The following is a 27,324-nucleotide window of genomic DNA, read 5'->3' on the forward strand; positions in this document are numbered from 1 at the left end:
TTTATTCAAAAAGGGGGTGACTGTATTGTTGACTGGTTGGTAAGGTTATTTAATGTATGTATGATTCAGGGTGAGGTGCCTGAGGATTGGCGGAATGCGTGCATAGTGCCATTGTACAAAGGCAAAGGGGACAAAGGTGAGTGCTCAAATTACAGAAGTATAAGTTTGTTAAGTATTCCTAGGAAATTATATTGGGGGGGGTATTGATTGAGAGGGTGAAAGCATGTACATAGCATCAGATTGGGGAAGAGCAGTGTGGTTTCAGAAGTGGTAGAGGATGTGTGGATCAGGTGTTTGCTTTGAAGAATGTGTGTGAGAAATACTTAGAAAAGCAAATGGATTTGTATGTAGCATTTATGGATCTGGAGATGGCATATGATAGAGTTGATAGATATGCTCTGTGGAAGGTATTGAGAATACATGGTGTGGGAGGCAAGTTGTTAGAAGCAGTGAAAAGTTTTATCTAGGATGTAAGGCATGTGTACGTGTAGGAAGAGATGAAAGTGATTGGGTTCTCAGTGAATGTAGGTTTACGGCAGGGGTGTGTGACATCTCCATGGTTGTTTAATTTGTTTATGAATGGGGTTGTTAGGGAGGTGAATGCAAGAGTTTTGGAAAGAGGGGCAAGTATGCAGTCTGCTGGGGATGAGAGAGCTTGGGAAGTGAGTCATTTGTTGTTCGCTGATGATACAGCGCTGGTGGCTGATTCATGTGAGAAACTGCAGAAGCTGGTGACTGAGTTTGGTAGTGTGTGAAAGAAGAAAGTTGAGAGTAAATGTGAATAAGAGCAAGGTTATTAGGTACAGTAGGGTTGAGGGTCAAGACAATTGTGAGGTAAGTCTGAATGGAGAAAAACTGGAGGAAGTGAAGTGTTTTAGATATCTGGGAGTGGATCTGGCAACGGATGGAACCATGGAAGCGAAAGTGAATCATAGGGTGGGGGAGTGGGCGAAAGTTCTGGTAGCGTTGAAGAATGTGTGGAAGTCGAAAGCATTATCTCGGAAAGCAAAATGGGTATGTTTGAAGGAATAGTGGTTCCAACAATGTTATATGGTTGCGAGGCGTGGGCTATGGATAGAGTTGTGCGGAGGAGGGTGGATGTGCTGGAAATGAGATGTTTGAGGACAATATGTGGTGTGAGGTGGTTTGATCGAGTAAGTAATCATAAGGTACGAGAGATGTGTGGTAATAAAAAGAGTGTGGTTGAGAGAGCAGTAGAGGGTGTTTTGAAATGGTTTGCTCACATGGAGAGAATGGGTGAGGAAAGATTGACCAAGAGGATATATGTGTCGGAGGTGGAGGGAACGAGGAGAAGTGGGAGACCAAATTGGAGGTGGAAAGATGGAGTGAAAAAGATTTTGAGTGATCGGGGCCTGAACATGCAGTAGGGTGAAAGGCGTGCAAGGAGTAGAGTGAATTGGAACGATGTGGTATACCGGGGTCGACGTGCTGTAAATGGATTGAACCAGGGCATGTGAAGCGTCTGGGGTAAACCATGGAAAGTTCTGTGGGGCCTGGATGTGGAAAGGGAGCTGTGGTTTCGGTGCATTATTACATGACAGCTAGAGACTGAGTGTGAACGAATGTGGCCTTTGTTGTCTTTTTCCTAGCGCTACCTCGCACACATGAGGGGGAAGGGGGTTGTTATTTCATGTGTGGCGAGGTTGCGATGGGAGTTGATAAAGGCAGACAGTATGAATTATGTACATGTGTATATATGTATATGTCTGTGTGGGCATATATATGTATACGTTGAGATGTATAGGTATGTATATTTTTGTGTGTGGACGTGTATGTATATACATGTGTATGTGGGTGGGTTGGGCCATTCTTTCGTCTGTTTCCTTGCGCTACCTTGCAAACGCGGGAGACAGCGACAAAGCAATATATGTGTATATATATATATATATATATATATATATATATATATATATATATATATATATATATATATATATATATATATATATGTGTGTGTGTGTGTGTGTGTGTGTGTGTGTGTGTGTGTTTGTGTGTGTGTGTGTGTGTGTGTGTGTGTGTGTGTGTGTGTGTGTGTGTGTGTATGTGTGTGTGTGTGTGTGTATAGGGGAAAAATTCTACATCTGTATTCCTATCGTAACAGAAGGACCCAGGTGGAGAGTGCTCATCCTCCTCGAAGGCTCAGATCGGGGCGTTTGAATGCGTGTGGATGTAACCAAGATGAGAAAGAGGAGAGATATGTCGTTTGTTTGAGGAAAGAACCCTGGATGTCCTGACTCTGGGTAAAACGAAGCTCAAGGGTAAAGGGAAAGCAATGTTAAGGGTTGGTGAGAGGACAAGAGCAAAGGAAGGAGTAGCACTACAATTGAGGCAAGAGTTGTGGGAGTGTGTGTGATGGAATGTAGGAAAGTATCTTCTAGATTAATGTGAGTAAAACTGAAAGTGAATGATGAGAGATGGGTGACTATTGGTGATTATTCACCTGACCATGAGAAGAAAAATTGTTAGAGGTAAGTGAGTGAGTGAGTCAGCAGTTTTGGTGCAGGAGACCTGGTATTAATGATTGGCGATTTAAATGCAAAGGTAATGAATGTCGCAGTTGAGGGTGTAATTGGTTTGATTAGGTATTCAGTTTTATGAATGGAAATGGTGAAGAGTTTGTGGAGTTGTGTGCTGAAAAAAAGACTGTTTATAGGGAATACCTAGTTTGAAAAGAGAGATGTACACAAGTATACGTATGTGAGTAGCAGAAATAGTCATCAGACATTATTAGATTATGCATTGATTGATGGGCGTTTAAAAGAGAGTTTTGGATGTAAATATGCCAAGAGGGGCAACTAGTGGGATGTCTAATCACTATCTTGCAGAGCCGAGAGTGAAGATTTGTTGAGGCTTTCGAAAAAGAGGAGATAATGTCGAAAAGAGAGTGGTTAGAGTAAGTGACCTTGGAAAGTCGACTTGTGTGAAGAAACACCAGCAAAAATTGAGTGTAGAATGACAAAAGGTGAAAGCAAATGAAGTGAGGGGAGTGGATGAGGAGTGAGAAGTACTAAGGGAGGCAATGATGACATGAACAAGAGATGCATGTGGCATGCGAATGGTGGAAGGTGGGCAGATTAGAATGGGTAGTGAGTGGTGGGGTGAAGAAAAGTTGCTAGCGAAAGAGGAAAGAGATGTGTTTGAGCGGTATCTACAGGGGAGGAATGCAAATGACTAGGAGATGTATGAGAGAAAGCGGCAGGAGATCAAGAGGAAGGTGCAAGGGTTGAAAAAGTGAAAAAATTAGAGTTGGGGTGAGAGAATATTATTAAACTTTCGAGAAAATAGAATAATGCTTTATAAGTAAGTAACGTGGGAAAGTCAAGGGAAAGTGGGAACATCGGTAAAGGGGCAAAAAGGGTAGTGATAATAGGCAGTGATGAAGTGTGAAGATGGTGTGAATATTTTGAAGGATTGTTAAATGCTTTTGATGATAGAGCGGCAGATGTATTATGGTGTTTTTGTCGGGGTGGTATGCGAAGTGAGAGAGTCATGGAGAATGGTTTGGTGAAGAGAGAAGTGATGAGAGTCTTGCGGAAGATGGAATACGGCAAGGCGGCTGGAGTGCGTGGTATAGCAGTTGAATTTATAAAGAATGGGGTGACTGTATTTTTGATAGGTTGGTAAGGATGTTCAGTGTATGTATGGATCAGGGTGAAGTGCCTAAGGATTGGGAAAATGCATGCATAGTGCCACTATATAAAAACAAAGAAGATAAAGGTGAGTGTTCTGGTTACAGAGGTATAATTATTGCGTGTACCTGGTAAGTTATATGGAAGGGTATTGATTGATGGGGTGAAGGCATGTAACGAGCATCAGATTGGGGAGGAGCAGCGTGGTTTCAGAAGTGGTAGAGGACGCGTGGACCAGGTGTTTACTTTAAAGAATGTGTGTGAGAAATACTACGAGAAACAGATGAATTTGTATGTGGCATTTATGGATCTGGAGCATGCATATGATAGGATTGATAGAGATGCTTTGTGGAATATATCAAGAATATACGTTGTGAGAGGTAAGCTGCTAGAAGCAGCGAGAAGTTTTTATCAAGTGAATAAGGCGTGTGTACGAATAGAGAGGAGAGTGAATGGTTCCCAGTGAGGGTCGGTCTGCAGCGTCTGGCATGGTATTTGAACCAGGGATACTTGGCCTTATGGAGTGATATGTTATCTTGCAATAGCTGGCCGTTTAGTGTTCTAAGGTATGGATAACTAAGCCACAAACTGCTGGCCGTAAAACAAAAATCTTTGGGTAGGCAGTGCTCGGATATGTGCTAGGTAGACGATTTATTCATGTGGGAAATAATGTTTTGTCTTTCAGTATGATCTGTGGATAGTTGGCTGGTTGAGAGAGACCTATGAGAGCGTATACCAGGTGTACATTAATGTTCATTATCATCATAGTTGTGATACCAGCCACCAAAGGTAAACGGAAGCACACCAGCGTAAAGCAGGATTACCCCATGGTACAACATATGCTTCAACTTGGAGTTTACTCATACTCGACTTGCTTTAGAGTACCTTCGGGTTCCACTTGACAGGCCTCGTGCATTATCTGGTTTTATTGCAAATTTTGATAAAAGCAAAGCCGTGTAACAACGTGAGAGTATTATCGATGAAGATGTTGACGGCATGTATGTCAGATTCTCCATACATAGTACTGACCAGAGATGAGCATTTTTTCTTAGGTTTTCCATGTTGTACTAAGGAAGGAAATAACGGAGAAGTTTTCTGTCAGTTTAATTGCATAAGTATAAAGAAACAAGCAAAATAGTGGTTCTGAGATATACCAAAATAAGAATTTATGTACATAAGAAAGTATCACATTCTGCAAAAGGTTAGTTTTCCTGTAACTGCGTACAGAAATTATCATGGGGTAACAATATCCTAAGAATGGTTTAAACAGCATAAATCAGCTTCAAAGTCAACTCGTTTCCCCACATCATCCTTCGCCTTAGCTACGTCATGGAGGTCACCGTCCGTCAGCCAAGTCAAAAAGACGACAGGAAGAAGAGCGGGTTACCATCGTCACAGCCACGTCAGGAAGAAGAGCAGGTTACTATCGTTACAGCCACGTCAGGAAGAAGAGCAGGTTACCATCGTTACAGCCACGTCAGGAAGAAGAGCAGGTTACCATAGTCACAGCCACGTCAGGAAGAAGAGCAGGTCACCATCGTTACAGCCACGTCAGGAAGAAGAGCAGGTTACCATCGTTACAGCCACGTCAGGAAGAAGAGCAGGTAACCATCGTTACAGCTACGTCAAGAGGAAAGGCAGGTTACCGTCAGCTGGAAAGCGATCGAGACAGGCATGGTGTTTGGGAGTCCTGCAGGGCAGCCACGTGCCAGGACGGCCTGGGTTATGAAGGTCTCTGAAGTGTGTCGAATGTTGCATGTGCTTTAAGTCCTCAAAGCCCATTTTGTTCCTACTGAAGAGTCCTGGGTTAGAACTCACTCTGACCCAACGATTCGAGAACCATATAGTGGTTGGTGTGTTGTTGTACTCAGCTGGCAAGAATTTGTTACTTAGTTCATTGCGACAGAAGATATCCAAAGTGAAAACGGGACACAAAATTTTCAAAAACCTCTTCCTATATTTGATTTTTGCCGTACAATTTTTAGATTCCACGAAAGATCCGAATTTCTGGTACCAGTTTTTGAATTCGTCACATTTCACATAAAGATCATGATCCAAATCCCATGGTAAGTAGGAGCCAAACTTAACAGCCCCTAAAACAGACCCGGACTGAAGCTCATAATGTAAACCATGTTTTTCGGCAAATTCTGTCATAATATATAATTCTTTCATAGCAATGTCAATGCAGCAAGATGGCAGCAAAAGGGACCTTGTAATGGCACGAATGTGTTCACAACTGATGTTTATGTTCTCACACGCGAAGGCAAGACTTTCGCCAGTGAAGGAGTGAATCTTCTCGAGTGCCCAGCGGCTGGCCACCTGCATCCACTGATCCCTCGTCATATGCACATGGTTGGTGATGAAGAACATGACGTCGGGACACACCATGGCTAAGTGGCCAGCCTGACGCACCTTGGCGAACCAGTCACGGTACATAGCCTGGCCTCTCAGTCCGGCAGTGAACGGCAACTTGATAGCCAATTTGATAGTGGTGATAAAAGGTGTCAACAGATCATCACAATACATACACTCGTATTTGGAATAATAATAACCCATGGTGTAGGTGGCTTGGTAGTTAGCCATGCGCTGCTGAAGACATCCATGGATCCAGTGACCCTGGAGGTCCCTGGCAGCACCTCCCACTACTTCCACGTGAGGCAGTTCGTCTATCACTCGCACCAGCCGTTCTAGTGAGGAATGGTTGCTGAAGTGGGCCAGCGAAGATCCAATAAACACATAAGGTGTTTTAATCTGTTGCATGGCCTCGTTCAGGAGCTCTGCTTCGGGAGGAGTGTCGTTGATATGACTCAAAATCTTGACATTCTTTATTCTGCCATCAATTATTGTTGTGTTAGGAGCCATAACGATGATAGGGATATCGTAGAACTTCCTGATGTGTGTGATGACAAAGTTGATGGTCTCTGTTGGCCATGACTGTGCTGGAAGCACAGCGGTGAGAACGCTGCTGAACTTCGGCACGTATGTGCAATTTTCTGGTTCCATGCCGTGTTGGTTGAAGGGATGACCGTATTTATTTCCAAAATACACCTCAGGACACACGTGCCTGGTTTTGTTGGGCAGGCGTGGTGCCGGACCCATGTCTGGTAGTCTGGCTGAGTAATCCCAGGTTGATGTGTTGGGTCTGGTCGTCCTGGGATCTAATTCCTCCATCAAAGCTGTAAGCGTAACAGCCCACTTAGCGTCCACCACAGCAGGTATGCCTATCAGACATAAATAACTCTTTTACCTAAAGGAAGTGATGGTTCTAAAACTAAATATCAAACATACATGCTATTATTTCTTAAGTTTTAAGGAGACTCATTTACGTCTATTTCAATGGCGTCTTCAACTTCATTTTACTCTGAACGGTTACAGTGATGGAAAAAATATCCTAAATTTCACATATTTTACCTGCCAGACGAGTGATCTGACGCTGAACTTGGGCGATGGTGTCCACCAGGCGCCTCCTGTAAGCCACTTGTAGAGACTCTGATAATTCTCGTGGAGGGGAGGTGGGTACCATATCTAGCGGGTCTTGATTGGTCAGTGAAGTTGTTAGGCAGGATGGACATTGAAGGGGAGTTGGATTCGCACAAGGTCGGGTGTCTCCCTCGTCCTCGGTGCCTTTAAATGTGATCACCAAGTGTGGTGAAGTCGTAAGATCTTAGGTTTAAAATAGATACTGGTTGCAAGTGCACCAAGAAGGTCACTTTTATGGTAACTCATATCATGATGTAAAGAAAATATTACCTGTGCCTGTTTTCCAACTTTATATGACAAAAGTTCCTTTGTATGATAACTTGGCTCATCTATGTGTTATCTTAACTATTTATAGTAATCATGATTTATGCGTGATAACAACTACCATTCAGTGCAGTGAACTCTGTAAACTTAATGGGTACGATGGCAACATTGAGTATTGTAGTTTATCTATATCCTTATGGTATTGCCACCCTGGTTTAATGACATCCTTCAAGTTTAGCGCCATCCCTCCCAGCGATCAGACGCGTCTGGGCGTGCTTCACAGAACGATTTACTAGATTAGATCCAATATCCTTTTTGTTGTCATTTTTCTGTGTTCTATCAATGCATCCTTTCAAGTAAGACTGTCTTGTTTGTTTTGTAGTGTTTAACTAGTTGTATATTTTACTGTAGTGCTAAAAAGGGCCATAAATTGAGGCAAAAGATAAAAACAAAATACTCCGCGTGTGCTTGGGAAACAGCGCGGACTTGGGGACGCTGAACTCTCATAAGCCTGACATACCAGTTAGCGTCTTTTGTGTTTTTCTTTTTTTGTTATGCTTTATTTAAGTAATATACGATTTCTGTTTACTTTCTCAGCACGCCTGCAAGTCAACAGCGTTCTATGTGCAGTGGGAAGTTTGGCGTTCAGTTCTATAATACTGTTACAATGCCTTTGATTTGCAGGTTTTGCGTTGACAGACGGATCCTTGAGGAAAAGCTGGCTCCAACGTCTTGATAAGAAAACTGCGTTAACATACAGGGTATATGTCGTCCAGCACATACTCGAATCCTGCTTGCTGAGAGAATCAGGGAGTGAGCCATCAACGTCGGACAGCAGCACTGTGGGTGCTGAGACATCACAAAGTAATACTTCTCTCCCTAAGGAAAGCCGACCCTTCCAGATAGTGCGAACAGGGGCGGAACCCCAAGCACGTTTACCTTTGATGCCAATAATTATAAAAAATAAGTTTCAGGCTTTGGCTGATGTGAACAACAACGAACCTGAAGTAAGCCTTGTCGGCGGCTCTACGATCCGAGGACGGCTAGAGGAATTCTGCGCCAGAAAACCTTCACGCCATAATCTTTTTTCCTGGTACTAAGGTAGATGATGTTGCCAGCGCTGTAGACGAGGTTTGGGGTGGCGCTAACTATTATACACATGTTATCTGTCATGCGGGTACTAACGATGTTCTAAAGGAGAGATCGGAGGAGCTATTGGAGAAATATCGCCTGCTTATTTGACGTTTTAGAGATGAAATTAATGCTATTATGATTTCGATTCTTCCCGGGATCGGCGCCGGGAACGCCTTCTTTACCAAAGCGATCAACCTAAGTAACAGATTAGTGAGCTTCTGTCTTCGGGAAGGAGTTGAGTTCATAAACTTGTGGAAGCATTTCTACATGCAGTCGGATGTGTTTATGAAGGACGGACTGCACCTGAATAAAGTAGGAGGTTCGCGTTTTCGTAGGCCCCTTAGTTGGCGCACGTGTCAAAACACAGTCTGTGTGGAGCAGACCCATCCCCCCTCGAAAGTACCTTTCCTAATAAGGCTCACTTTCTAAAACTATTGTGTGTTTACTCTTGGAGTATAAGAATTAAAGTCTCAGAGTCAATGACAGTAGCGTTAGAAGGAAAATATATGATTGTCATTTCTGAATCCTGGTTAGACATCAGCAATAAAGATTTGCTCTCCGAATACTCAGTTCCAGGGTGCATTATATTCAATAGGAATGGGCAAAACAAAATAAACGGTGGTGTCCAGCTCATTGTTAAAGCTCATTTAAATCCCGTAGTTAAAACTGCTGTAGCCTTTGGAAATGTCGACTTTTTTGTAGTAATCAAAGATAAACTGCGTAAGAAAATAACAGTAGGATTAGTTTATATGCCCCCCGCACAGATACCAGAGGTAGACGAAAGATTTTATGATCAGTTGGAAGAAATTTTAACATACCGGTACTTATATAGCGAGAATCCCTTTCCAGCATCCCCGAGAGTGGAGTCTACCTAAATTTCCTTGATAGTTTCTTAATCCAATCAGTCGAGAAAACTACTTGCGATGAGAATATATTAGATTTACTTCTTACTAAAATTGAGGATCTTGCTAGCAATGGTGAAGTTGGAGAAAAGTTTGGTGCAAGTGATCACCGATAAATTACTTTTGAGGTTGCTTTCAACGCTGCATGTAATGTTGGTCAACATCACAGTCGCGAAAAGATACCCGATTTCAAACGTGCAAATTTTGATAATCTTCGCGTTGCTCTTGACAGGCAAACTTGGTATGATATGGTGCATAAAAATGACATGAACTTTGGCTGGGAAAGCTTAAGAAAACAATTCAAAGCCGCAGAGGGAACATATGTGCCAATACGTTGTAGACGATATGTTTCTAAAACGAAACCAAGTTGATGGAACAGTAAAGAAAAACATGCTTGCTGTCTAAGAAATAGTTCGTAAGAAGCTCAGAGAGTCCAATACCGAAAATGATAGAGTAATTCATGTAGATTTACGTAGACAAAGTGAGAGAGTTATACAATAAACGTCAATATGAAACACATATTTCTGAAAATAGCAAATGACACCCGAAGGAGTTTTACAGTTTGGTAGAAGCAAGAGAGTTATTACCCAGTAAAAAGGTCCATTAATCATGGAAAACGGTGACTTGGTTCCAGACGATGAAGCCATGGCAAACATATTAAATAACTCTTTTGGATCTATATTTTCGATCGAAGACACAACCCATGTCCCGAATTCAGTTTCACTGGTAATAGGAAAACGTTCTTCGTCAAAGTGACATAAATGCTGAAGACATATTTTCAACAATAAAAAGGAAATGAAAATAAATAAAACGGCAGACCCTAGTTACAGCAGCTGGTGTGGACAGTGAGGACATCACTCGACCCGTTCACAACAGCTGGAATTAACTGTGAGGACAGTAACAGACCCACTCACAGCAGGTAATGTGGATCGTGAGGACAATGCCAGACCTGCTCACAGCAGCTGGTGAGAACGGTGAGGACAGCACCAGACCCGATCAGAAATTGTCTTAAATGATCTTGTATGTAAGGCTCTTTACTTATTGTGGATAAGAAATTGAATTAAGCAATTGAATTGAACATGAATATGTGACGTGAACAAATTCAGATAAAACACTTACATATATCAATACAATTACAAGGTGAGAAGGCAGTTTAGTTTAGGAATTAAACTATAAACAAATCAGGGTGAGGGAAGTTACCTAAGAGTCAATCAGATTGTAGGATCTGACAGCCAGGGTGACAGAACTGACCTGTGATCCAATCAGAGTGACGGAGCTGACCTGTGACCCAGCCAGAGTAACGGAGTTGACCTGTAAACCAGTTAGAGTGAAGTATTAGTGTGGTCGTCGCCGCTGCAGCTAGAAGCACCGCTGCCCATCGCCACCAGAAGCGACAGCAAGCCCCAGACTTCCCATCTTGCCCAGCGCCTGGGAAAGCAACAGAGAACGGCATAAGAATAGGATCACACAAGAAGAGAAGTCAAAAACCTTATATATAGCCACAGTCGGCGAGAGCTGGTGGCCCTCCTTCCCACAGTCTGCCCAACATATCATCAGCCCAAGTTGGATGCACGTTTGTTTATCTTTTTTATGGTGACCGACATGGCACAGGCATAATATGACCCGATCGAGGCCATCTCGGGTGAAAGAAAAATAGAAGGAAAATAAGAATGAAAAAATTCATCAGGGCTCCATAAGGGCTTGTAGGCCTAACTTTTACAGGAGCAAAAGGTTATAGGAAGACGGAAAGACAAGAAGGGAAAGAATTCCATAATTTGGCTGGTCGAGGAAAGAAGAAAGTTGGTTGGCTGGTTGTTTGGGCTTTAGGCCTAGCAACTGCCAGGGTCATTAAGGCTTTCAACGTAAGCTACATCCACCGGCCCAAAATCTTAACACCTTCTTCAAGTGTTAAAGATAATTCTAAGACCACATACACTCTCATTATGCGTGTGGCCCATCAAAAGGAAGTATAACGGCCAATCTTCGTGTGTTCCGGCTCCACACAGAAACCTTGGGAAGCAGTATCGAGGGTCATGCGTGGTTTTAAGCCTTGGTGGCAAGAACACATGTAGACAACTCACAAGGAACAAATGTAGACAATGCAGTCTCCAAAATGATACCCGTAGGGTAGGGAGAGAGTATCAACATATCAGCAGAAAAACAGGGAAGTTATAAATAGGTGAAGTTTGGAGAATTTTTAATTCCACTCCCGCCAATTGGGGTTTGAACAACAAACCGCCTCAGATTTGTGATTAGAACTCCATACTTCGAGTAAAGCCACTGTAGATACAAAGTAGCCTATCACGGAAACAACGCCACCAGCTTTTGGGAATCAGACTCTGTAATGTATCATAAACGAGATTTTCAAGATAGGGTGAAAGAGCTGGTTATTTGGTGCTTTAACATTGAGCAAAAGGAAATGAGTGATCCTAAGATAAAGAGGAAGAAATTTCATTTTAGCTCAATCGTTTAACTTGGTTACTGCTTCCCATTTCCGGGATGATGTAGGTCGGAATGAGAGGGAATATGTTCAGTACGTAGAAGATGACTGAGAAAAAAGAGAAAGAAAGTGAGTTAGATTGTGTAAAGTAGAACCATCTGCATACGAGTCCACTAGGCTAGTACATAAGAAGAAGGAGTCATGCGGGGAGTGCTCATCCTCCCCGAAGGCTCAGATTGGGGTGACTAAATGTGTGTGGATGTAACCAAGATGAGAAAAAAGGAGAGATAGGTAGTATGTTTGAGGAAAGTAACCTGGATGTTTTGGCTCTGAGTGAAACGAAGCTCAAAGGTAAAGGGAAAGAGTGGTTTCGGAATGTCTTAGGAATAAAGTCAGGGATTAGTGAGAGGACAAGAGCAAGGGAAGGAGTAGCACTACTCATGAAACAGGAGTGGTGGGAGTATGTGACAGAGTGTAAGCAAGTAAACTCTAGATTGATATGGGTAAAACTGAAAGTGGATGGAGAGACATGGGTGATTATTGGTGCATATGCACCTGGGAATAAGAAAGATCATGAGAGGCAAGTGTTTTGGGAGCAGCTGAGTGAGTGTGTTAGTAGTTTTGAAGCACGAGACCGGGTTCTAGTGATGGGCGATTTGAATGCAAAGGTGAGCAATGTGGCAGTTGAGGGAATAAATGGTGTATATGGGGTGTTCATTGTTGTAAATGGAAATGGTGAAGAGCTTGTAGATTTATGTACTGAAAAAGGACTGATGGTTGGTAATAACTGGTTTAAAAAGATAGATATACATAAATATATGTATGTAAGTAGGAGAGATGGCCAGAGAGCATTACTGGGTTACGTGTTAATAGATAGGCGCGCGAAAGAGAGACTTTTGGATGTTAATGTGCTGAGAGGTGCAACTGGAGGGATGTCTGATCATTATCTTGTGGAGGAGAAGGTGAAGATTTGTAGAGGTTTTCAGAAAAGAGAGAATGTTGGGGTGAAGAGAGTGGTGAGAGTAAGTGAGCTTGGGAAGGAAGCGTGTGTGAGGAAGTACCAGGAGAGACTGAGAACAGAATGGAAAAAGGTGAGAACAAAGGAGTAAGGAGAGTGGGGGAGGAATGGGATGTATTTAGGGAAGCAGTGATGGCTTGCGCAAAAGATGCTTGTGGCATGAGAAGCGTGGGAGGTGGGCAGATTAGAAAGGGTAGTGAGTGGTGGGATGAAGAAGTAAGATTGCTAGTGAAAGAGAAGAGAGAGATATTTGGACGATTTTTGCAGGTAAATAATGCAAATGACTGGGAAATGTATAAAAGAAAGAGGCAGGAGGTCAATAGAAAGGTGCAACAGGTGAAAAAGAAGGCAAATGAGAGTTGGGGTGAAAGAGTATCATTAAAATTTAGGAAGGATAAAAAGATGTTTTGGAAGGAGGTAAATATAGTGCGTAAGACAAGGGAACAAATGGGAACTTCAGTGAAGGGGGCTAATGGTGAGGTGATAACAAGTAGTGGTGATGTAAGAAGGAGATGGAGTGAGTATTTTGAAGGTTTGTTGAATGTGTTTGATGATCGAGTGGCAGATATAGGGTGTTTTGGTCGAGGTGGTGTGCAAAGTGCGAGGGTTAGGGAGAATGATTTGGTAAACAAAGAAGAGGTAGTGAAAGCTTTGCAAAAGATGAAAGCCGGCAGGGCAGCGGGTTTGGATGTTATTGCAGTGGAATTTATTAAAAAAGGGGGTGACTGTATTGTTGACTGGTTGGTAAGGTTATTCAATGTATGTATGACTCATGGTGACGTGCCTGAGGAATGGCGGAATGCTTGCATAGTGCCATTGTACAAAGGCAAAGGGGATAAACGTGAGTGCTCAAATTACAGAGGTATAAGTTTGTTGAGTATTCCTGGGAAATTATATGGGAGAGTATTGATTGAGAGGGTGAAGGCATGTACAGAGCATCGGATTGGGGAAGAGCAGTGTGGTTTCAGAAGTGGTAGAGGATGTGTGGATCAGGTGTTTGCTATGAAGAATATATGTGAGAAATACTTAGAAAAGGAAATGGATTTGTATGTAGCATTTATGGATCTGGAGAAGGCATATGACACAGTTGATAGATATGCTCTGTGGAAGGTATTAAGAATATATGGTGCGGGAGGCAAGTTGTTAGAAGCAGTGAAAAGTTCTTGTCGAGGATGTAAGGCATGTGTACGTGCAGGAAGAGAGGAATGTTGGTTTGCAGCAGGGGTGTGTGATGTCTCCATGGTTGTTTAATTTGTTTATGGTTGGAGTTGTTAGGGAGGTGAATGCAAGAGTTTTGGAAAGTGGCAAGTATGCAGTCTGTTGAGGATGAGAGAGCTTGGGAAGTGAGTCAGTTGTTGTTCGCTGATGATACAGTGCTGGTGACTGAGAAACTGCAGAAGCTGATGACTGAGTTTGGCGAAGTGTGTGAAAAAGGAAAGCTGAGAGTAAATGTGAATAAGAGCAAGGTTATTAGGTACAGTAGGGTCGACGGACAAGTCAAATGGAGGTAAGTTTGAATGGAGAAAAACTGGGGGAAGTGAAGTGTTTTAGATATCTGGGAGTGGATTTGGCAGCGGATGGAACCATGGAAGCGGAAATGAATCATAGGGTGGGGAGGGGAGCGTTAAAGAATTTGTGGAGGTCGAGAACATTATCTCGGAAAGCAAAAATGGGTATGTTTGAAGGAATAGTGGTTCCAACAATGTTATATGGTTGCGAGGCGTGGGCTATAGATAGAGTTGTGCGGAGGACGGTGGATGTGCAGGAAATGAGATGTTTGAGGACAATATGTAGTGAGAGGTGGTTTGATCGAGTGAGTAATAATAGGGTAAGAGAGATTTGAGGTAATAACAGTGTGGCTGAGAAAGGAGAGGGGGGTGTTTTGAAATGGTTTGGTCGCATGGAGAGAATAAGTGAGGAAAGATTGACCAAGAGAATATATGTGTCAGAGGTGGAGGGAACGAGGAGAAGTGGGAGACCAAATTGGAGGTGGAAAGATGGGGTGAAAAAGATTTTGAGTGATCGGGGCCTGAACATGCAGGAGGGTGAAAGGCGTGCAAGAAATAGAGTGAACTGGAACGATGTGGTATACCGGGGTCGACGTGCTGTCAATGGATTGAACCAGGGCAAGTGAAGCGTCTGGGGTAAACCATGGAAAGTTTTGTGGGGCCTGGATGTAGAAAGGGAGCTGTGGTTTTGGTGCATTATACATGATAGCTAGAGACTGAGTGTGAACGAATGTGGCCTTTGTTGTCTTTTCCTAGCGCTACCTCGAGCACATGCGGGGGGGGGGGGGTTGTTATTTCATGTGTGGCGGGGTGGCGATGGGAATGAATGAAATAGACAGTATGAATTATGTACATGTGTATATATGTATATGTCTGTGTGTGTATATATATGTATACGTTGAGATGTATAGGTATGTATGTTTGCGTGTGTGGACGTGTATGTATATATATGTGTATGTGGGTGGGTTGGGCCATTCTTTCGTGTTTCCTTACGCTACCTCGCTAACGCGGGAGACAGCGACAAAGTAAACTAAAATGAATAGATAAATATATATATATATATATATATATATATATATATATATATATATATATATATATATATATATATATATATATATTCCCTGGGGATAGGGGAGAAAGAATACTTCCCACGTATTCCCTGCGTGTCGTAGAAGGCGACTAAAAGGGAAGGGAGCGGGGGGGCTGGAAATCCTCCCCTCTCGTTTTTTTTTTTTTTTTTTTCTTTTCCAAAAGAAGGAACAGAGAAGAGGGCCAGGTGAGGATATTCCCTCAAAAGCCCAGTCCTCTGCTCTTAACGCTACCTCGCTATCGCGGGAAATAGCGAATAGTATGGAAAAAAAAAAAAAAAATATATATATATATATATATATATATATATATATATATATATATATATATATATATATTTATTCATTTATATTTTGCTTTGTCGCTGTCTCCCGCGTTTGCGAGGTAGCGCAAGGAAACAGACGAAAGAAATGGCCCAACCCATCCCCATACACAATGTATATACATACACGTCTACACACGCAAATATACATACCTATACATCTCAATGTACACATATATATACACACACAGACACATACATATATACCCATGCACACAATTCACACTGTCTGCCTTTATTCATTCCCATCGCCACCTCGCCACACATGGAATACCATCCCCTTCCCCCCTCATGTGTGCGAGGTAGCACTAGGAAAAGACAACAAAGGCCCCATTCGTTCACACTCGGTCTCTAGCTGTCATGCAATAATGCCCGAAACCACAGCTCCCTTTCTACATCCAGGCCCCACACAACTTCCCATGGTTTACCCCAGACGCTTCACATGCCCTGAATCAATCCACTGACAGCACGTCAACCCCGGTATACCACATCGATCCAATTCACTCTATTCCTTGCCCTCCTTTCACCCTCCTGCATGTTCAGGCCCCGATCACACAAAATCTTTTTCACTCCATCTTTCCACCTCCAATTTGGTCTCCCACTTCTCCTCGTTCCCTCCACCTCCGACACATAATCCTCTTGGTCAATCTTTCCTCACTCATTCTCTCCATGTGCCCAAACCATTTCAAAACACCCTCTTCTGCTCTCTCAACCACGCTCTTTCTATTCCACACATCTCTCTTACCCTTACATTACTTACTCGATCAAACCACCTCACACCACACATTGTCCTCAAACATCTCATTTCCAGCACATCCACCCTCCTGCGCACAACTCTATCCATAGCCCACGCCTCGCAACCATACAACATTGTTGGAACCACTATTCCTTCAAACATACCCATTTTTGCTTTCCGAGATAATGTTCTCGACTTCCACACAATCTTCAAGGCTCCCAGGATTTTTGTCCCCTCCCCCACCCTATGATTCACTTCCGCTTCCATGGTTCTATCCGCTGCCAAATCCACTCCCAGATATCTAAAACACTTTACTTCCTCCAGAGAATATATATATATATATATATATATATATATATATATATATGAGAAAAAAGGAGAGATTGGTAGTATGTTCGAGGAAAGGAACCTTGAGGTTTTGGCTCTGAGTGAGACGAAGCTCAAGGGTAAAGGACATGAGTGGTTTGGGAATGTCTTGGGAGTAAAGTCAGTGGTTGGTGAGAGGACAAGAGTAAAAGAAGGAGTACCACAACTCCAGAAGTAGGAGTTGTGGGAGTATGTGATAGAGTGTAAGAAAGTAAACTCTAGATTGAAATGGGTAAAACTGAAAGTGGATGGAGAGAGATGGGTGATTATGGTACCTATGTACCTGGTCATGAAAAAAAAGATCATTTTGGGAGCAGCTGAGTGAGTGTGTTAGTAGCTTTGATGCACGAGACCGGGTTATAGTGATGGGTGATTTGAATGCAAAGGTGAGTAATGTAACAGTTGAGGGTATGACTGGTGTACATGGAGTGTTCAGTGTTGTAAATGGAAATAGTGAAGAGCTTGTAGATTTGTATGCTGATAAAGGACTGGTGATTGGGAATACCTGGTTTAAAAAGAGAGATATACACAAGGATACGTACGTAAGTAGGAGAGATGGCCAGAGAGCGTTGTTGGATTACATGTTAATTGATAGGCGTGTGAAAGAGAGACTTTTGGATGTTAATGTGCTAATAGGAGCAACTGGAGGGATGCCTGATCACTATCTTTTGGAGGCGAAAGTGAAGATTTGTAGAGGTTTTCAGAAAAGAAGAGAGAATGTTGGGGTGAAGAGAGTGGCGAGAGTAAGTGAGCTTGGAAAGGAGACTCGTGTGAGGAATTACCAGGAGAGATTGAGTGCAGAATGGAAAAAGGTGAAAGCAAATGACGTAAGGGGAGTGGGGGAGGAATGGGATGTATTTAGGAAAGCAATGATGGCTTGCGCAAAAGATGCTTGTGGCATGAGAAGCGTGGGAGGTGGGTTGATTAGAAAGGGTAGTGAGTGGTGGGATGAAGAAGTAAGAATACTAGTGAAAGAGAAGAGAGAGGCATTTGGACGATTGTTTTCAGGGAAACAGTGCAAATGACTAGGAAATGTATAAAATAAAGCGGCAAGAGATCAAGAGAAAGGTGCAAGAGGTGAAAAAGAGGGCAAATGAGAGTTGGGGTGAGAGTATCATCAAATTCTAGGGAGGGAGAACATAAATGTTTTGGAGGGAGGTAAATAAAGTACGTAAGACAAGAGAACAAATGGGAAAATCGGTGAAGGGGGATAATGGGGAGGTAATAACAAGTAGTGGTGAAGTGAGGAGTTGTAGTGAGTATTTTGAAGGTTTGTTGAATGTGTGTGATGATAGAGTGGCAGATACAGGGTGCTTTGGTTGAGGTGGTGTGCGAAGTGAGAGGGTCAGGGAGAATGGTTTGGTAAACAGAGAGGAGGTAGTGAAAGCTTTTGCGGAAGATGAAAGCCGGCAAGGTGGCGGGTTTGGATGGTATTGCTGGGGAATTTATCAAAAAAGGGGGTGACTATGTTGTTGACTGGTTGGTGAGGATATTCACTGTATGAATGGTTCATGGTGAAGTGCCTGAGGATTGGCGGAATGCATGCACAGTGCCAATGTACTAAGGCAAAGGGGATAACGATGAGTTTTCAAATTACATAGGTATAAGTTTGTTGAGTATTCCTGGGAAATGATACGGGAGAGTATTGACTGAGAGGGTCAAGGCATGTAAAGACCATCAGATTGGGAAAGAGCAATGTGGCTTCAGAAGTGGTGGAAGATGTGTGAATCAGGTGTATGCTTTGAAAAATGTATGTGAGAAATACTTAGAAAAACAGATGAATTTGTATGTAGCATTTATGGATATGGAGCATGCGTATGATAAGAGTTGATAGAGATGCCCTGTGGAAGGTATTAAGAGTATATAGTGTGGGAGGTAAGTTGCTAGAAGCAGTGAAAAGTCCTTATCAAGGATGTAAGGCATGTGTACGAGTAGGAAGAGGAAAGTGATTGGTTCCCAGTGAATGTCGGTTTGCGGCAGGGGTGCGTGATGTCTCCATGGTTGCTTGATTTGTTTATGGGTGGAGTTGTTAGGGAGGTGAATGCAAGAGTTTTGGAGAGAGGGGCAAGTATGCAGTCTGTTGTGGATGAGAGGGCTTGGGAAGTGAGTCAGTTGTTCGCTGATGGTACAGCGCTGGTAGCTGATTCGGGTGAGAAACTGAAGAAGTTGGTGACTGATTCGGTAAAGTGTGTGAAAGAAGAAAGCTGAGAGTAAATGTGAATAAGAGCAAGGTTATTAGGTTCAGTAGGGTTGAGGGACAAGTTAATTGGGAGGTAAGTTTGAATTGAGAAAATTTGGAGAAAGTGGAGTGTTTCAGATATCTGGAGTGAACTTAGCAGTGGATGGGACCATGAAAGTGGAAGTGAGTCACGGGTTGGGGGAGGAGGCGAAAGTTCTGGGAGCGTTGAAGAATGTATGGAAGGCGAGAACGCCATCTCGAAGAACAAAAATTGGTGTTTGAAGGCATAGTGGTTCCAACGTTATATGGTTGCCAGGCATGGGCTATAGATAGGGTTTTGCAGAGGAGGATGGATGTGTTGGAAATGAGATGTTTGAGGACAATATGTGGTGTGAGGTGTTTTGATCGAGTAAGTAACGAAAGGGTAAAAGAGATGTGTGGTAATAAAAATAATGTGGTTGAGAGAGCAGAAGAGAGTGTATTGAAATGGTTTGGTCACATGGAGAGAATGAGTGAAGAAAGACGTAGAGGGAACAAGGAGAAGTGGGAGACCAAACTGGAGGTGGAAGGATGGAGTGAAAAAGATTTTTGAGCGAGTGGGGCCTGAACGTACAGGAGGGTGAAAGGCCTGCAAGGAATAGAGTGAATTGGAACGATGTAGTCTACCGGGGTCGAGGTGCAGTCAGTGGACTGAACGAGATCTTGTGAAGCATTTGGAGTAAACCATGGAAAGTTTTCTGAGGCCTGGATGCGGAAAGGGAGCTGTGGTATCGGTGCATTACACATGACAGACAGCTAGAGACTGATTGTGAACGAATGTGGCCTTTGTTGTCTTTTCCTAGCGCTACCTCGCGCGCGCACGGAGGGGGGAGGCGGATCATGTGTATGTATGTATACGTTGAAATGTATAGGTATGTATATATGCGTGTGTGGGCGTTTACGTACATACATGTGTATGTGGGTGGGTTTGGTCATTCTTTCGTCTGTTTCCTTGCGCTACCTCGCTGACGCGGGAGACAGCAACAAAGTATATAGATAGATAAATAAAGAAATATATATGTATATTGGAAGGGATCACAATTTTGCGTGTGATCAAGTATATTCCCATGAGTCCACGGGGAAAATGAAACACGATAAGTTCCCAAGTGCACTTTCGTGTAATAATCACATTATCAGGGGAGACTCAAGAGAGGAATATAAGTCAGTTGATATATAACGAAGAGAAGTAGCTAGGACGCCATTTGATAAATATGTGATTGTCCAAGACAGACAACGAGCGTATCATAAACTTATTATGTGGACAAGAAGGTGAATTGTTTACAAATTTTATCAACAATAAAGTCATCCAATTTGTATAGATCTTCACTAATATTAAGATTATAAGTCTTTGTGTATTCAGTGATAGAAGATTCAATGATATTCCTCGTGGTAATAGAGTTAGAGTTAATAACTGAGATGGCATTACTCCAATCAATGCAATGATCATAGTTTTTAACGTGATTAAACAAGGCATTTGATTCTTGTCCTGTTCTTATACTACATCTATGTTGCTTAAGTCTATCAGAAAGATCCTTACCAAACTGCCCAACATAAAACTTATCACAATTTCTACATGGCACTTTATAGATGCACCCAGGAGAATTTTCTGGTGAGTTCCTGATTAAGATATTCTTTATAGTATTATTGTTGCTATAGGGAACACTTACATTAAAGAATTTAAGCAACATGGGAAGTAAAGTAAAATTATTATCAAAAGGGGGAACTAAAAGATTCTTGGTGTCAATGGGAGGTTTGGGCCCAACTCTATAATATGATTTCTTTGCTAACTTAGGGATTTATCAGTGAAAGATCTAAGATACTTTAACTTAGATCTAATAGAATATATCTTCTCAAATTCATCATTGATATACTCTGGACTGCAAATACGTAATGCCCTAAGGAACATAGATTGAAAATATGATAATTTAACTCTGTCATGTTGAGATGAGTAATAATGGATATATGAGCATACATTGGTAGGTTTTCTGTATATGCTAAATTTAAACTTGTTTCCTTGCCTATGGATCATCCAATCTAAAAATGGTAACATACCATTATTTTCATTTTCTACAGTAAATTTGATGGAAAGTACTAAATTGTTAAGTAAGGGGAGAAATGCCTGTACATTTTCATTTGTTGGCCAAACACAAAGAACGTCATCTACATACCTAAACCAAATTGCATCAGGCATGGAAACAAGTTCAAGGAAGGTTAAGGTTGTGTTGTGTCAAGCTGCAGGGAGGAAGGCCGGGTGCAGCCGTTGTTGTCAGACCGGTGCAACACGTCTGACCATCCGCCTCTCTGCTTACTTTTCCATGCGAGGGAACCTGGGACTTGTGCATCGCATTGGCCAAGATAATTACCTATTGTCTCTTCACAAGCGAACAAGCGATTATCTAGCACAAAATTGTTTGTATCATCTTGTAGAACATTGTTGTATTAGCTAGCAGAACATTGGTTGCATTAGCTAGCACAACATTGGTTGTATTGGCTAGCACAACATTAGTTGCATTCGCTAGAATAACATTCGTAGTGTCACCTAGCAAAACATTCCAAATATTAGCTAGCACAGTACTCCTAGGATAAGCAAGTAAAACATACCTGGTATTGGCTAGCACTACATTCCTAGGAGTAGCTAGCACTTCTTTCCTAGAATCAGCAAGCACAGCATTCATAGTTTTAGGTAGCACCACATTCCTAATATTAGCCAAAATATTCCATGCACTAGCTAGCGAAACATTCCAAATATTAGCTAACACAACACTCCAACTATTAGCTAGCAAAGCAATCCAGTGTTACTTAGCACATCGTTCCAAGTATTAGTTACTTCAACATTCCTAGTATAAGGTAGCAGAACACTCCTAATATTAGTAAAACATTGTAGTATTAAGCAGCACAACATTCCTAGCATTAGCTAGCAAACATCCCAGTATTCACAAACACAACATGCCTAGCATAAGTGACACAACATTCCTAGGACTGGCTAGTACAACATTCCTAGTATTATGTAGCACAACAATTCTAGTATCGGTAGCAAAACATTCTTCGTGTAAGCTGGCAAAACATTCCTAGCAATAGTTAGCACAACATTTCTAGTATTAACAAGTACAGTATTCCCTGTTTTACCTAGCACAACATTCCTAATAGGAAGTACTACAACATTCTTAGTATCAGCTTACAAGTATTCATGATATAAGCTAGCAAAGCGTTCATAATATTAGCTAGTACAACATTCCAAGTATTAGCTTGAACACCATCTTTGTTACTGGCCACAACAACATTTCTAGTATTAGCAAACACAACACTCATAGTATTAGCCAGTACTACATTCCTACTATTAGCTCGTATAACATTTCTAGTCCTGGCTAAAAACATTCCTAGTATTAGCCAGCACATTCTAGTATTAGCTAGCAAACACTCCTAATATAAGCCAGCACATTTCTAGTATTAGCAAGCACAACACTCTTAGTATGAGCTAACACAACATTCCGAGTAATAGATAGTATGTTAATACAACATTCCTAGCATTAGCCAGCACATGCTAATATTACCTAGTACAACAATCCTAGTGTCAGTTAGCAAACATTATCAGTATTAGCAAGAGCAACATTCTTAGTATTAGAAAATATTCCTAATATTAGAAGAAAACGACATTTCTAGTATTGGCTAACAAAACATCCCTAGTATTTGTTAGAACAAGTTTGATATTAGTTACCAAAGCATTCTTAGTATTTACTAGAAAACAGTCCTACTATTAGCTGACACAACACTCCTAGTGTTAACTAGCATATGTCACTCCTTGTATCACCTAACGCAGCATTCCTAGTATTAGCAAGCAAATTCATCCAGGTTTTAGTATGCATAAAATTCCAAGTATTAGCTAGCACAACATTCCTAGTATTAGCTAACAGACATTCTCAATATTAGCTAGCAAAACATTTCTAGTATTACCTTGCCCAAAATTCCTAGTATTAGCTAGCACATTACTAGTATTAGCTAGCACAACATTCCTAGTATTGGCTAGCACAACATTCCTAGTGTTAGCTGACAAGCATTCCTAATACTAGCTAGCAAAATATTTCTAGTATCAACTAGCACAAAATTCCTAGTATCAGCTAGCACAACATGCCTAGTATTAGCTAGCACAACATTCTAGTATTAGCTAACAAACATTTCTAATATTTGCTAGCAAAACACGTTTAGGATTAGCCAGCACAAAATTCCTAGTATTAGCTGTTACAACATTATTAGTATTAGCTAATGCAACATGACTGGTACCAACTCGCACAACATTCTTAGTATTAGCTAGCACAACAATCCCACTATCAGCCAGCACAAAATTAGGGTAAATGAGAACATAATTAGATAATTGGGTATCAGAGAGAAGTATTATACTAGGAGAGATACTAGACAGACGGTGTTAACAGAAGAGAGGTTACTAAAGAGACCATGAATGTTGGTACAATGAGTAAAAAAAAGAATCGGGTCTATTAGAGAGGGAAAGGTTGTGGGAGGGGCCGCTGCTACTGTAACAGTCCACATCATCACAAACATCTTGGAAACTGCAATTTATCATGGCTGTCTTGAGAACTGTACAGAACATAACAACCGTCCTGCGAACTATACAGAGAATCGTAACCTTCTTGGGGCTCTGCAGAACACGACGACACTCCCAAGAACAGTATAGATCACAAATGTCTGGTAAAGTGTACAGTGTACAACTGTTCTGGGAACTGTGCATCACAACCGTTCCTGGAAATGTAGAGAGCATCACAACCCACTAGCAAACTGTATAATGTATAATAAAACTCCTTAGAACAGCTCAGCGCATCTCAACCGTCCCGGAAATGTAGAGAGCATCACAACAGTCCTTAAAACTGTACAGTGCAACACAACCGTCTTGAGAACTGTTCAGAGCATCACAATTGTGTCGGGAACTCTATAGGGAATCATTCTGATAGTCTTGTTTAACTGAACAAAGCTGAACAAAACTGAATGCAACCGAATTCAAGCAGCAACAGACCACTGGGTCCTAACGAGGTTGTTTGTGATAACGGAAGGGAACAGAAACGTATGGATTATTGTGGTATGATAAGAAAGACATACAGATCTATTAAAAAAGGAAAACCTGCAAACTGTAAACTTGTAGAGCATCATAACTGTCTGGGAAATTATACAGTGCATGACACCTGTTATGGGAATCATATAGAGCATAGTTGTCATCTGGGAAACTGTATATAGTATCACAACTGTCCTAGGTAACACTACAGAGCATCACAACTGTCATGTGGAACTTTATAGAGCATCACAACTGTCCAGGGGAACTGTACAAGGCATCACAACTGTCCTGGGGAACTGTATAGAACATCACAACTGTCCTTGGGAACACTATAGAGCATCACAACTGTCCTGGAGAACTGTATAAGGCATCACAACAGTCCTGGGGAACTGTATAGAGCATCACAACTGTCCTGGAGAACTGTATAAGGCATCATAACTGTCCTGGGAAACTGTATAGAGCATCACAACTGTCCTGGGGAACACTACAGAGCATCACAACTCTCCTGGGGAACTGTATAGAGCATCACAACTGTCCTGGGGAACTGTATAAGGCATCACAACTGCCCTGGGGAACTGTATAGAGCATCACAACTGTCCTGGAGAACTGTATAAGGCATCACAAATGTCCTGGGAACTGTATAGAGCATCCCAACTGTCCTGAGGATCTGTATAGAGCAACACAACTGTCCTGGGAACTGTATAGAGCATCACAACTCTCCTGGGGCACACTATAGAGCATCACAACTGTCCTGGGGAACACTACAGAGCATCACAACTCTCCTGGGGAACTGTATAGAGCATCACAACTGTCCTGGGGAACTGTATAAGGCATCACAACTGTCCTGGGAACTGTATAGAGCATCACAACCGTCCTGGGGAACACTACAGAGCATCACAACTGTCCTGGGAACTGTATAGAGCATCACAACCGTCCTGGGGAACACTACAGAGCATCACAACTGTCCTGGGAACTGTATAGAGCATCACAACCGTCCTGGGGAACTGTATAGAACATTACAACTGTCATGAGGAACACTATAGAGCATCACACCTGTCATGGGGAACTGTATAGAGCCTCACAATTGTCCTGGGGAACTGTATAAGGCAACACAACTGTCCTGGGGAACTGTATAGAACATCACAACTGTCCTGGGGAACACTACAGAGCATCACAACTGTCATGGGAAACACTATAGAGCATTACAACTCTCCTGGGGAACTGTATAGAGCATCACAACTCTACTGGGAACACTATAGAGCATCACATCTCTCCTGGGGAACTGTATAGAGCACCACAACTGTCCTGTGAACACTATAGAGCATCATAACTTTCCTGGGAAACACTATAGACCATCACATCTGTCCTGGGGAACTGAATAGAGCATCACAACTGTCCTGGGAACACTATAGAGTATCACAACTGTCCTGGGGAACACCATAGAGCATCACAGCTGTCATGGGGAACACTATAGAGCATCACAGCCGTCATGGGGAACGCTACAGAGCATCACAGCTGTCATGGGCAACACTATAGAGCATCACAACCGTCCTGGGATCTGTATAGATCACAACTGTCCTGGGGAACACCATAGAGCATCACAACTGTCCTGGGGAACACTATAGAGCATCACATCTGTCCTGGGGAACTGTATATGGTATAACAACTGTCCTGGGGAACTGTATAGAGCATCATAACCGTCCTGGGAGCCCTATAGGTCATCATAACAGTCTGCTAAACTGTAAAGAGCATCACAAGAGACCTTAGAGCTATACAGAGCATCACAACCGCCTGGCGGAGTATACATAGGAGCGGAAACCTCTGGAGAAACAGGGTAGAGGTATGTAACCGTCCTGGGAACTGTATAACACATGAAAGGCGTCCTTGGAAAAGAAAAGTACACATCATCATAGTGATAATCTTATATAAGATATTCGTGCCCCAGCGACATTCCTGTGTTACACACATCTTTTGTGGAAGGTGAGGCCAATACCAGATCCACTCACAGAAGCTGCTGTGGACGGTGAGACCAGCACCAGACCTGCCCACAGCGGGTATGTAAACTATGGTATATTAAGCGGTCAAGGCAAACTCTTGGGTGGTATGTGGGGCTTGATCGTAGACAGTATATTCTCGTTTCGGTACATTATACGTGACACAGAGATTGGGTGCGTGCAAATGAGGACAGCCCGCGTACCACCACCAGCCACCAACCCCTGTACACCACCAAAATCACCACCAGCCACCAACCCCTAAACACCATCAATACAACCACCACCCACAATCACCACCCGTGTACAGTCCTTACTCCACCATTGTCACCTGCTCTCCTGACGCTGAGGTAAACACAAGCACAGTAAGAAAACACGCAAAATAAGTCTTCCCAACCTGACTGTTGTTGCATAGTTCGCCTGACGTCCACGTTCACCTTCTCTGTTTTCTTGAGCCCCATCCACATCTCCTGTTCCGGGCTCTCTCCTCCCCGTCTTTTGTCCTTAGAAGTTCAAACTCAACTGAGGTTATACCTTGACGACCTTCTCGCTCACTGGTGCACTCTGGCAGTCAGGGCTCGGGCAGCTCGTTGGTCACTGTTACTCGAATAGTTGCCACAAGCTGCTAGTCGTCCATGGCTATCTTAACTCTTAAAGTTAATAACAATGTCTGGCCATATCTACTGCTGTGTATAGTGCACGGAAGGGACAGTAACACTGTTGGTGAGTGGAAGGGATCAAGAAAAAATGGGTGCAGTTCAAGAACAATAACTTCATGTATGGAACGATAAAAACGTTAGTGTATAGAAGGGATCGTCACACTGTGGACGGGATGGTGATAGTATCTTTTGAAGAGAACATGATAACATAGATGGATAGAAAGGAAATTAACGACATGATGAAATGAGCAATGTAGCTAGCGTGGGTAAACATTAGTGTATTAGTTTCCATAAAGCAACTTTTACATGCAATTTGTGGAAGGATGTTTGACACCAGCCTCAGTAGCTCGCCAGACGCTAGGTATGTGGGGATGTTAGACTCCAGCCCCAGTAACTCAACAGACGCTAGATACGTAGGGTTGTTAGACACCAGCCAAAGTAGCTCACCAGGCGCTAGTTGCATGATTGATTTGTGCCAGTAACCC

At 42.4% G+C, this 27,324-nt stretch overlaps 1 protein-coding gene across 2 annotated transcripts in view; it reads right to left on the reverse strand.

The window, feature by feature from the left end:
• LOC139746334 (uncharacterized) overlaps positions 1 to 26,755 on the reverse strand; it is an 87,851-nt gene extending 61,096 nt beyond the window's left edge. Inside the window, exons 1-4 of one of the 2 annotated variants that reach the window (XM_071657479.1) lie at positions 26,578 to 26,755; positions 10,682 to 10,858; positions 7,062 to 7,274; positions 4,745 to 6,871 (exon numbers count right to left, since the gene is read on the reverse strand). In XM_071657479.1, the coding sequence (XP_071513580.1) occupies positions 5,271 to 6,871; positions 7,062 to 7,274; positions 10,682 to 10,858; positions 26,578 to 26,647 (2,061 nt within the window). In that variant the 5' untranslated portion in view covers positions 26,648 to 26,755 and the 3' untranslated portion in view covers positions 4,745 to 5,270. Of the gene's footprint in view, positions 1 to 4,744; positions 6,872 to 7,061; positions 7,275 to 10,681; positions 10,859 to 26,577 lie in introns of those variants that run through there. The other variant, XM_071657477.1, reaches the window with a different exon arrangement.
• Positions 26,756 to 27,324: the final 569 nt, after the last annotated feature.

Source organism: Panulirus ornatus, chromosome 64 (genome assembly GCF_036320965.1).
Source record: "Panulirus ornatus isolate Po-2019 chromosome 64, ASM3632096v1, whole genome shotgun sequence".
Classification (NCBI taxonomy): domain Eukaryota; kingdom Metazoa; phylum Arthropoda; class Malacostraca; order Decapoda; family Palinuridae; genus Panulirus; species Panulirus ornatus.